The sequence below is a fragment of the Lipotes vexillifer genome, unplaced genomic scaffold (genome assembly GCF_000442215.2).
Source record: "Lipotes vexillifer unplaced genomic scaffold, Lipotes_vexillifer_v1.1 scaffold796, whole genome shotgun sequence".
Lineage (NCBI taxonomy): Eukaryota > Metazoa > Chordata > Mammalia > Artiodactyla > Lipotidae > Lipotes > Lipotes vexillifer.
In genome coordinates this window covers 2,897,034-2,909,714 of record NW_006773072.1, presented here as the reverse complement: position 1 = coordinate 2,909,714, position 12,681 = coordinate 2,897,034, and the positions used below count along the sequence as shown (strand labels likewise).

Sequence of the window (12,681 nt, the reverse complement as noted above, 5' to 3'; positions counted from 1 at the left end):
TCTTTCCCTCTCCCAATGATTCCATTCCCTTAAAAAATGACCTGCATACTGAACTCAGAGTCTGATTCCTGAGGAACCCAACCAGCAACAGTCAGCATCTTCAGTGGGGAGACTCTGGATTTGGATTCAGACTGGGTTTGAACCCCAGCTCTACCATTTGGACCCTCAGTTTCCAAATCTGTAAAATGGGCATAATGGTGCACACTGCCTAGGGCAGTTGTGGGGATTAAAATATGGAAAGCATTTAGCACAGTGATTGACATATTTAGTCATTCAATACCTAGGAATATAAAAATTCATGATTGTATAGCTCTGTCCTTAACTGGCTGTGACTTGGGAGAGTCACTTTCTCTCTGTCTGCCTCAGTTTCTTCCTCTATAAAAAGATGGGTTTGGACTTGGGCACTATTGCTGACATTTCTTAAACACCCACTCTTATCAGGTTCTGTGCCGAGCCTGGTACTTTATTCCACAACACAAGCCTACTAGGTTGATATTTCTTACTTGTCACCATCATCCTCATTTTACAGAGGCCAACAAAGGCATCAGGAGGCTGAGGCATTTGGCCCCAGAGTACCCATGTGTTAAGTGACGGAACAGGATTGGAAGCTGGGCAGATGGACTTCAAAACCATCTCCACACCAGAATGCCCCGATGTTTCCCTCAATTAGATGATGCACACACTCCTGCCAGTGCTGACATTTTTTAGGATCACACGACTGTCTCCAGCTTAGTGGAAAACATTTGCAGAAAAGATCAACTGAATTCTATCAACCCTTTGGCAAAGCTGTGAAAAGCCAGAGGCAAAGCAGACAAAAGTGATTGACTACAAATCGCAGGTCCCAAAAGAGACTGCTGGTGTGGCCACTTCTATCTCCATATACCCAGGGACAGCTTTGTTGCTGTCACTGGGCTCCAGGCTGGTGACGCTGAGCAGGGCAGACTTTCACCAGGCATCCCTCTCAGCCATGCGTCACACACTCTCAACTGCAGCCCCACCCACAGCCTCGATCTGCTGGTAGCAACCTGTGATCACAGTCAAGGGCTGGGGCATTCTTTAAAGGGTATTTTGAAGTTCCTCAGGTGAAAGAAACTTAGAGTACAGGTATAAATTTTTAAAGACGCACATCTGTGTTTTCCCCTCGCTTGCAATCTAAATACTCTAAATAATCTAAATTTGTTTCAATGGCACCTCTAAGAGAAGAGCTTCTGAAATAGTGGATGACAAGGAAAACGTCAGTTCTCCTGGGAATTAGCCCTTGGAAGACCTCCCCCCGGCCATTTGGCCTGCAGGAGGGGGCAGACAGTGGTCATCCTACAGACAGGGTCCAACATCTGAAAAGACATCTCATGCTAACCCTGAGCTGGGTTGTCATGGGTCTTTTAAGAAGCAATGGACATTTTCTCTTATGAAGAAATATCACCTTTACTGTTTTGCCCGTTTAAAAAAGCATACAACGTTGCCCTAAAGAGCGTAAAACGGCACTCTATATACAGATGACACAATTGTCCTCGTTCTCTCAAAGCCTAGCTTGTCAGGCACCAGTGCAACTCCCACACAGCCCAAAGGGAGAGCGTTTGAGTCATTTTAAAGCTCATTATGGAACTGCTTAAAACCCTTCAAGGATTTGTGGTACCCAAGGCACTCGAATGTTTGGCCCCAGTCCCCTGTCCAGCCTCCCTCCTGGCCCTGCAGTCCTGAGCTACCTGTATTTCCCTGCATGTGCCGTGCTAATGCAGGCCCCGGGATTCTGTCCATGCACTGCCCTCTGCCCAGGATGCCCCCTGCCCCCTCCTGGCCATCTGACAAATGCACGCTGGCCTTTATGGCACAGACTGGCCATGATGTGCACGGGTGCTTTCACTAACTGTCTGCGGTGAATTCTGGGGGAGCCTTCCCCAGGCTCCCACTGCCACTGGAAGTGGCTTCACTTTGGTAAGTGGCTCATCTCCTTAAATTCTTTCTTCCTGTGCCTTTCTCCTGATTAGTAGGTGGGATCCTCTCTTTGCAATCAAGACCTCCAACACAGCACAAAACCTTTCCTGGAACGTAAGTGACAATTCAGAATCCATTTTCCAAAATAGATATTCACCGAATTGAACTAAATTGAAGTGAAAGCGCATCTGTTTTGCCATAACACGCTTCTCTGTTCATGCCCACCCTAGCGCTCCCAAGAGATCTTGCCAAGGTCTAGTTCCAAACCCAGTACGAAGTCCCACACCGGCTCCACGTTCAAGCTACAGCATTTCTCTACAGATCATCTTCCGCCTCTCCCACTGACAGCCCTAGGCCCACCACCCTGAACCGTTGCCAATGTCTGAATGCCTCAGGCTGTTTTGTGGCCCTGGGCCTTTGCACATGCACTCTCTTTGGAAAGACTTTCTGCAACACCCATTTGACAAACTCCTGCTGTCTTCGAACACCCCGTTAACGTGTCTGAAGTCTTCTCTGGAGCAACATAAACCAAGCGTTTGGAGTGTATGTACCCAAGTCAGGCCCCTGAGATTTCACAAGTCACCTTTGGCTTCACCATCCCCATCGGCCAATCAGCTCATCAGAATCCCATTTTCAAAGAGGCTTTGAATGGGCAGCTTATACACACAATCTCATAAAAGAAATAAGGCCAAGACTTTAGGTCTCCCGACAAGTCTGGGGCTGGGAAGTCCATCTCTGTCACCCTTTCCAGAAGCTCAAACCAAATATTTTCATCTAACTTTGAGGGGGGCCAGGCAGGCACATGTGGGTTCCAATCACAGCTTGATCATTTAACCTAACAGAGCTTCAGTGTCCTTATTTGAAAAATAGACCTTGTTACCATCTAACTTTCTTCTGAGCATTAAATGATTTATGAACTGCTTGGTATTTAATAAATATTTCCTTTTCTCCCCAGATAAAAAGTGCATAAAGATGAGGGTTTTACGTATGCTTGGTATATACATGCAAGTGTGAGCACACACACACGTGCACACGCACACAATCCATGTCAAAATCACATAGACATACCAATACCCTGAAGACAGAATGATGTCCTCCCTCTGATTCACATCAAAGGAACATGCTCAAACCCTTAATTCCAACTCAGAAGCTCTAAGCACACATGGAATGTCGGCCCCCCATCTCTCCTGCTTTCAGATCATACTCGTCAAAGGCACATTTGAAAATACCGTGACATCTCATTCCGCCTTCAAAACATCTACTCAGCTCCATAGACTCTGTGTGTGTGTGAAGGGAGATGTGGAATTCTACACCTTTTCTTTCTTTTGTTAGTAACTCAAGTCTCAGTAATACAAATTTTAGCAAAAACAGACTGGAAGCATTGTAAAATCACCTGAAGAGGTTTATGTGTTGATCGATTCCTATCTAATATATGCATTTGACATTAGGTACGGAAGTTTTCTTTATCCGTAAATTTAATAAATGATATTTTTAGTGATAATACTTAAGGATTCTAAGCACATGATGGAAAAACAAAACCACTTTGAGGGACTTCCCTGGTGGCGCAGTGGCTAAGAATCCGCCTGCTAATGCAGGGGACAACGGGTTCGATCCCTGGTCCGGGAAGATCCCACATGCGGAGCAACTAAGCCTGTGTGTCACAACTACTGAGCCTGTGCTCTAAAGCCCGCGAGCCACAACTACAGAAGCCCAAGCACCTAGAGCCGGTGCTCTGCAACAAGAGAAGCCACCGCAATGAGAAGCCCACGCACCGCAATGAAGAGTAGCCCACGCTTGTTGCCACTGGAGAAAGCCCGCACGTAGCAATGAAGACCCAACACAGCCAAAAATAAATAAATAAAATAAATAAATTTATTAAAAACAACAACAACAAAAAAGAAACCACTTTGATTCACTGCTAGTAAGTCTGCAACTACAAACAAGTGTTTGGGACTAATTTGGCAATATAGATCTAGAGTCAAAAAACCTAGAGTTTTCAAACCCAGTAATTCTGCTTTGGAGTCTGCCCCCAGGAAATAATCTCAACATTGGAAAGAGCTTTATGTACCAAGGTATTCTTGTGGTATTTTCGTAGTAGTGAAGAGTCAAAAACAATCAAATGCCCAGATATAGAGGAATGAGTTAGTGAACGACAGTGCGTCGACCTAGTAGGATAATGTGACAACCGTGGTTGATCACTGTACTGTCTGTGTTTCTTCATCACCAGATTGGGAGCATTTTAAGGGGAAGAACATAGACGGATGAATGAATGAATGAATGAATGAATGAATATACACATGTTGGAAATATACACATACACATACACATGATGCAATATTAAGTAAAAACAAGACACATAACATTGTAGCAAGAGTACAACTCCTTTTCCATACAGAAAAGTCTGAGGAGATTAGGAAATAAACCGATGTATGAACTGACATGGAGTAACTTCTAAATAATTCTGTGATTTTTCCTTCTGTATTTCAGCATTGTTTGAATTTTTTTCTGTAATTAACAAATAGGAAAATAGGACCTGCCCCTTGAGGTTGGTGTGAAGATCAAATGCCTTAGATGTGAAATTTTTAAGTGCTTAGACATCGATATTCTGTACAGAATGCTCAGGGAAAAAAAATACACACAAAGTCAGCTCTTTTAACTGAGGGAAGGAAGTGACAACATGGTTGAGGACATTTATACTCTCAGCCCAGCCTTGATGACAAATGATTCTCTCCTACACGAGCCACATGTTGTCCCTTCAGCCAGGACCGTAATGACAGACATCTAGTGCCCCTCAGACATCATGTCACAGGACAGGAATGATGAGAGCCTCTCATTTCCTGACTAAGGGGAAGCAGAAAAGGGACATGCAGCGAAGCCCACGCTGCCCTGCCCGGTCCCATGGTGACCACTGCCCTGCGCTTCCTGCTGCCAGACAGGGTATGTGCAGTGGGGACAGTGCCATGTGCAGAAGAAGATGGCAGCCTCAGCCCAGGTGGTGCTCCTGGGATCAGGGCCAGTGCCCGGCCTCAGATGTCACTGTGCTGCGTGGGACACTGATGGCTCAGAGCCCCGACTCCTGTGCACATAGTTCCCAAACACTACTCTTCCTGACACGGCCCCGGGGCTGTGCAGGCCTAGTCACCACACAATAGGGTGCAACAAACCTTAGAATGAAAATCAGGAGGACTGGGCTCCCGCCGCACTCTGCTTCCAGTTGGATGCATTCTTTGGCTGGCATTTAAATTGCTGTGTTGTGGTGCTGGCATTTGCCCTCTCTATGCATGTGTGAACTGAGAGGGGCTTGAGTTCATGGACGCGAGAGGGTCGTGGGAGCTATAAACTATGGGACAAAAGCAAGGAGAAAGATGAGGCTGCATCACATCGGAGAAGTTAAGAAGACAATGAACTTACCGCTCTCCGTGAGGGGAGGCAAAGCCACTGAAGGGCAGAAACTGGAAGCATCATTTCGAGCAACTGCAAAAGAAGACAGTGGCAGCCCTTTAGCCCTTTTTTACCCTTTTTTACCCTTTCGGTCACTGAGTCCTGAAAGGCAGGAATAGAGGCTCCAACTTGGTGCCAGAAAAGTCCAACTTGGAAGGCAGACAGTGGGCCCACAGTGCCCGGCACCGCTCCCGCATGGTCAGAACGGGCTAGGCTGTGCTGAAGGGACGTCCTGACATCTCGGGGGCTTAAACCAACCTGACACCACACGCTCACTGCAGCTGGGCTGCTTTCTCTCCTCTGGGTCACCCTCCCTCGAGGCCCAGGCCGGGCAGGCGCTCACAGGCGCTGCGGCAGGGGACCTCACTCCTGCTCTCACAGCTTCGCCGGTGAGTGGCGCACGGCACTCGCCATCTTCACATCGTTTTCCAAAGCCCGCGGTGAAGCAGTGCAGACCTGCCGCGTTCCAGAGTGAGCAGCGCCCAGGGACGCAGTGAGCAAGTGAGACGCCCAGCGCCATGGCTTACCTGACCCACTCAGGGAGGGCACTCAGCCTCTCTGGGCCTCAGTTTCCACACCTGTACGCTGGGGATGACACAACATATGCTGAGAACGGCTGTGGGCATGACAGGAGGTAGTGTAGGGCCAGACACAGGGTGAGAGCTCACTAGACGGCAGCTATTCACTGCAGGCTGCGTGGCAGGTGGACGGAGTCTGGAGTAGGAGGGCAGACAGACCTGGCCTCCATATGCCTCTTAGAAGCAGGGAAGATGGACAAGTTATCTGGCTTCTTCTGTACCCAGTTTTGGCATTGGCACATGAGGATGATGTCAGAATTAAATGAGAAACTGTGCAGACCCAGCAGGTGACCCGTGAGTGCCCATTATCCCCTTCCCCTTCCTCTTCCCTTACTGAACAAATCAAAATCTTCAAAGCCTCAGCATCCTTTTCTTCCAGTGGCCCAAACTAGGAGTGCTGTCAGATCTTCTCCCTCTCTGAGCTATGGTGTAGCATGGTCAGGGCTCAAGGGTCATGGGTGGGGCCCACAGTCAAGGGTCAGCAACCCAGGGTGAGATTGTGTGACCTTGAGCAAGTTGCTTCACCTCCCTGGCCTCAGTTTCCTTGTCTGTAAAATGGCGGTAATGACAGTACCTCTCTCAGGGTTGTGAGGCTTAGATGAGTTGTTGTATGTAAACCTTTGGGCATACAGCAAGCACTCAATAAATGCCGGCCACTATTCACTCTTTTTTTTTTTTTTTTTTTTTTTTTTTTTTTTTGCGGTACGCGGGCCTCTCCCTGCCGAGGCCTCTCCCGCTGCAGAGCACAGGCTCTGGACGCGCAGGCTCAGCGGCCATGGCTCACGGGCCCAGCCACTCCACGGCATGTGGGATCTTCCCAGACCGGGGCACGAATGTGCGTCCCCTGCATCGGCAGGCGGACTCTCAACCACTGCGCCACCAGGGAAGCCCCACTATTCACTCTTAATATGGCCCTTTCACAGTGACACACCCTTGTCCTTGACTCTTGGCCTTGTCTGCCTCCATGAAAAGCCTCGAGTCAGAGTCATGCTCTATTCTGGTCCCCGAAGTCCCGGTTTGTGTTCCCTCCCATCCTGTCCCCTCCGCCGCCTTCCTCACTTTGGTCAGACATGCCACGACCCAGCCTCCCTGAGTTCTCGAGCCCCCAGCTGTCGTGTGTCTCTCCTGCTTGACTCCATCTGCCTAGAAGCACCTGCTCCTGGTCATCATTCTATGGCCCTGGTTCCCAGCCTTCGGCAGACGTTGCAATCCCCTGGAGGGCTTGATGACACACACCACGTTGGCCCCATCCCCAGACTGTCTGGGTCCGCAGGTGTGGGCTGGGGCCTGAGATCCGGCGTTTCTAACAAGTTCCCAGGTGAGGCTGACCCTGCTGGTCCAGGGACTCACTCTGAGGGTTGCTGAGCTAAGGCTCCTGTCACCCAACATTCTGTGAGCTCCTCCCACAAAACTCAGAATGACTCAGAACCACCCACCATGCTCTACAGTGCCCAGGGGCCCAGCTTGTTTATTTAAATGTCCATCTTTGCTTTCTCAGAGCAAAGACCCTGAGAGTCAGTGCAATCTTCAGAAAACAATCTGATGAATCTACATCGAGGGCATTCAGATGCCCACACCCTTGGACCCAGTAATTCTGCTTCTGGAAATTTATCTGGAAATTCAAAGCAAGCTCGGTTTGCAAAGGAAACATTTATACAGCACTACTAATGAAACACTGGAAACCGTATACGTCTAATGCTGTGAGAACAGTGAGGCGAGCTGCTGCATATCCGCAGGGAGAATTACTATGTGCGCGTCTCAGCCAGGCATTCATCACCTAGTTCTGGGGCTGCTGCTGCTCTACTTACCCTTCCTCATCCTCCATCAGTGCTTCCTGACGGGGGACTGTCAGCCCTTTGGGTGGGACCTTCTTCACTGTACAGGAATAGCTGAGCCCTGAAAGTTCTCAGTCTCCCTGGGCTGTGGGGCACTGAGCCTCAGCCCCTGGGAGGGACTCCGTCCCTGGGGATGCCCCTACAGAGAATCATACCGTGCAACCTTGAGCAAGTTGCTCAGCTAATTCATGCTTGTTAAACAGATGGATGGTAACCCTTCTGCTTCTTCCCAGCTCTGCTTTCTGTGACATCAAGCTGGTGGCTTGAAATGGGCCGTGGCTGGAGTATTTACACCACGGAAAGTGGCAACCACTACAAAACAACAAATCAGGGCCTCCGCCACCCTCCCCAGTTGTAACACGTTTGCCAGCACTGCAGAGAATGTGGGTAAGGATAGACCCAACCTCATCACGTTCTTTGGGAACCAAATAAGATATTGCCTGCGAAACACGAGCCTAGCCCTGGAGCCCACTCCGTGCTAAGTAAATGGCAGACACTCTTGAGGGGATATGAGTGATGATGTGAAGAGTGGACTGCACAGTAAATTCTACTACGTGGGGTGGTTGATTGCTCAGTAAATTCTCCTACGTGTGGTGGTTTCTACGTGGGCCGCAGAGGAGGCATAATTAGAAGGGCTGGTCATTTCCTTTCCATTTCCCATATCTAGAATAGCTACAGGGTCCAAGTACATTTGCTTAACAGAAGAACAAAGGAAGTGTGAGGCTTCGGTTGTTTTTTTTAGATGCTGCATTTGACTTTGTAAACAAACCAAAGATCCTGCCCCACTTGCAAGTCATGCACAGCTGCGGAGCGAATGGCAGCCCAGTACTCGGGCAGCTGGACTGCAGAGCAGCCTTCTTACCCTGTACTCCCACCTTGGTTGCTATGATACTTCCTGTTGGGTCCTGCAGTTGGAAAGGGGCTGCCAACAGCTTCATTTGCATCATAATTGCTTGGCCTGAGCCTCTCAGTTTAGTGCTCAGACCCTGCAAATTTCTGTTCTCTGTGGACAGCAGTCAGAAAGCACACGGCTGCAGGCTCTCTGGGGGCCCCTCTGGGAGCTCCCTGCTCTAGGTTTGTGCCTCTCTCCTGGATCCTAGGAGACTCAAGTCCCACTTCTGTTCTGAGAACACAGCCCAGTACCAGGGTTATGTTGCCCGTGTGCAGGTCTCTGGGGCCCCGGGGGCTGCAGGGCAGGACCACGGCCACCCCACCCACTATCCCTACGCAGCGGCCACTGCACCCTTCACCCAGCTTTCCTTTATCTACGCCCAGATTTTCCCCCAGAGTGGCTTTTGCATAATCCCTTATAGAACAAAATTTCTTGCTCCCCTTTTGTGCTTCAGAAGCCCCCGTGGGTCCCCCCCACCGTAACACAAGCCACAGGGCTGAGTAGTTCTCTGATACAGAGGGAATAATTACCTCCCGGTGAGGGGATAGGAGAGCACCAGCCCCACAGGCGTCGTAAGTGAATGCAGGGAGAGTGCTGGAGAGTTGTTTCTGCCATTAGTAAGTGCTTGAGAGATGTTCATGTCTCTCACTTCTGCCTCCCCAGCCAGGCTAAACGCTTTTGGGGAGGACCTTCTACCCCTGATGCTTCCATGGTGTTTGACACACAGTAGGAGCTCAACAAATAGCCCTTCCTTTCCCCTTCCTCAGTGTCATTCTTCAGAAACAGGACCTGTGTTACCTTCTTTGTGTCTGGCTCTCAGCCTGCAGTCAAATCAGGGGTCTGTGCTCATCACTCAACAGAGATGCCAGTACACTAAATGACCAAACCATGGATTTGAAGTGAGGTCAAAGCCTATTAACGGAAATTCTTTGCAAGAATTCCTTTGTAAAAAATCCGTGTCTCCTGTGCTGACGGAGAGGTCATCCTTCAAGGCTCAGGTCCCCCTCTGTGCAGGCTTCCCTGGCCCTGCAGGGGCCCTACTTCCTACTATTGTGTGTGATGTATAACTGATTCACTTTGTTATAAAGCAGAAACTAACACACCATTGTAAAGCAATTATACTCTAATAAAGATGTAAAAAAAAAAATCGAACCACTCAATTAAAAAATAATAATAATAATACAAAGATAAGGATGTGGGGAAAGTAACGAAGACGATGTCAGCTTGCCTGTTGGGACTTTCCAGCGTTACACTAGGGAAGTTTTGTCTACTACAGAAAACAGAATACACCACCATCTAAGGTTCAGAATCCAGAAGATGAGTTGTTTTGGCTCAAAATATATCACAAATCAGAAGGTGGTTTTGCACTGGGTCAATGTGACCCAGCGGAGAGAATGGTCTAATTTATCGAACCAGTTTCCCTGAGTAAGGTTCCTTTTCTCCGCCTGGGTCTTAGGAGGAGCTAATCCATCAAGTCTTAAGACTTAGCCCACCACCCGCTTTGGGTGGTGAAGACGACTTAAGGGAAAAAGACTGACCAGTGAGGGCCTAGTTCTGCTCTGATGGAGAGTCATGTGTCACACCGGGTCACCAGAACCCCTGCAGCTGGCCCTCTTCCTCCCATTCTTCTGAAATGGAAAATTCAGAGCCACTCACACCAGAATGGCCATAAGCCATGTGCATCCCGAGGTGTTTTTCACCTAGGGGTCCTGAGAGACTGATGCCATTTTGGCATTTTTCGATTTTTCTCCCCACTCACCCAAACACTGAAAGCAGGCAGCATGCAGGGTGAAAACCTGCCTGCTTGGGCAGCTCCAGGCCAGCGGGCCAGAGCCTGCAGGAGGTGGTCCCTGAAGCATAAAGGAGGGTGTAGGAGGCTTTCAGTAATGGATTTCCACCACTCTGAAGCAGAATTAATTTCTTGCGCCCATGTTCCCACAGCACTTCATGCATATGACTGTGCTAGTGCTGAGCCTATGATGCTACAACCAACCATATGTGCCCGCATCTTCTTCACTAGGATGTGAGCACCTAAGGAAAAAATGATTACATCTTATTAACCCCACATTTCCTAGTGCCCAGCACAGTGCATGACCCAGTATGGACACTCAGTAAAGTTTGAAAACTCCTAGATTTACGACATGAGCAATCCAGGGCTAGAACGGCTTATTTATTTACAGTCTGTAACTCCTCCTTAAGTTGTGAGCGCCTGGAGGACAGGACTCATTTCTTATTCCAACTCAGCCATATAACACAGTGAATATGTCATATGGCTGAGTATAGCCGTATAATATGGTTATATGGTTGGTTATTTGGACCCAGTTCCTTCTGACTAGGTCCAAAAATTCTGGGTCCAAATTCTGTCATTTACCTGCTATGTGTGACTTTGGGCAAGTGACTTAATCTCCCTGAACCTCAGCTAACAGTGGTTATGAGGATTAGGTGAGACAACACTTATAAAGTGCTGGGCATCCAGCCAGGCACACAGTAAGAGCCCAGGGATTAGAGGCTGGATTTGTAAAACCAGAGGCCCCCGGGCATGGCTGCCATTCGGTCAGTGTCTGTTGAATGAATTTGTAATTCCCTGCCCTGTAGTTCCTGGTCAGAACTCCTGAGTCCCCAGCCTGACCCCACAGAATATACGTTGGAAAAAGCCAGTGGTCTGTGCAGTCAGATAAAAAGAAACAGAACAGATGGAAAAAGTGGGGGCAATAAGCCCCTTGGGGTCTTTTCCTTGCTAACTCCTGCCACGATGTTGGAACCCTCTGATCTGATTCCCATATTTCTGAACAAATGAATTATTTCTTAGCTTCTTTTCATCCAATTCTTCCCTGAGCAATAGAAAGATGAAAAATGACATTTCCCAGCTTTTGGTGGGGTAGGAGAGGGGAAGAGGTGTGGGAGGACAGCTGGGCAAGGAGGCATTGTGGGCTGAGAGTTCAGCTCTGAAGGCCCTAAATACCCAGAGCTGGCATTGGATCTCCTGCTGGGCCACCACCCTACGCAGGCATTCACTCCCCGTCCTCTAGATGGCACATCCCTCCCCACTAAATAGAAACCCACTGAGGATGTTTCATCATACACTCCTGATGTTTTTCTTAAAACAATTCAAGATGTTAAAATAAAATAAAAGTAATAAATAGAGTGAACTCAGATCAAGTCACAGGATGCTCAAAGTAGACATCAGCAAGGAAGATTCTTTTCAGCCTGGTAACAGTCAACCCCGAAAGACTCTGCCTTGAAGCCACAGAATGTCTCGGGGATTAGTAGGCTCATGAACAAATGTCAAGGACCAGATTCCACCAAAAAGCCCCATCCCAAGCCTCTCGGGTTGGACGTAGCTCTGGAACAAGAGGTCAACCTACTGCTGGTTTCGCTTATTAGTTTTATTTTTTCAATTTATTGGTCAACTGCTTGTTTGGTCAGTTGAGTTGAGCTGGGGGAAAACCATTTAGGCAATGTGTCCAGACAGTTTCACATACAGTCACTCATGCCATATGGGAGACCTGCCAGGAGGCAGCAGGTAAAGGGGAAGAGTGGAGTCTTGAGAGCTGGGTTTGCGACCTGACTATGCTTCTTGATGGCTATGTGGTTTGGATCAAATAACTTCCACTGTCTACACCATACTCTCCTCATCATAAATGGAGGAAATAATGTCTACTCCATGGAGGCACTGAGTAATATATTGTATAACCCGTGTAGAAGCCGCAGCACACGAGTAGACACACAGTGGGCACATGAGGAATGTCAGTTCCCCTCTCCTTTCCTACTTTGGGCAAAGCATTGTGTTGGGCGATATGCAGAATGTGAAATCAAAGTTACAGACCTCTAAGGCTCCTCCAGGTCAGACATCCTGTTACTCTCATTTCTAGGGCAAGGACCAGGCCAGGCCCAGACTCTCTCCCTTAAATTTAAAGCTTGAACACAACCACCAAAACCCTCTGGGGCAGACTGATGAAGACGGTGTCACACTGAAGAGGTTGTCCATTCACTCCTGCTG

General features: G+C 48.5%; 1 protein-coding gene across 1 annotated transcript in view; it reads right to left on the bottom strand.

Moving 5' to 3' along the window:
* Nucleotides 1-12,681, bottom strand: part of TG (thyroglobulin) — a 249,251-nt gene that overhangs the window by 135,840 nt on the left and 100,730 nt on the right. Inside the window, exon 35 of the mRNA XM_007447997.1 lies at nt 5,347-5,409. Coding sequence (XP_007448059.1) covers nt 5,347-5,409 — 63 coding nt within the window. The remainder of the gene's footprint in view (nt 1-5,346; nt 5,410-12,681) is intronic.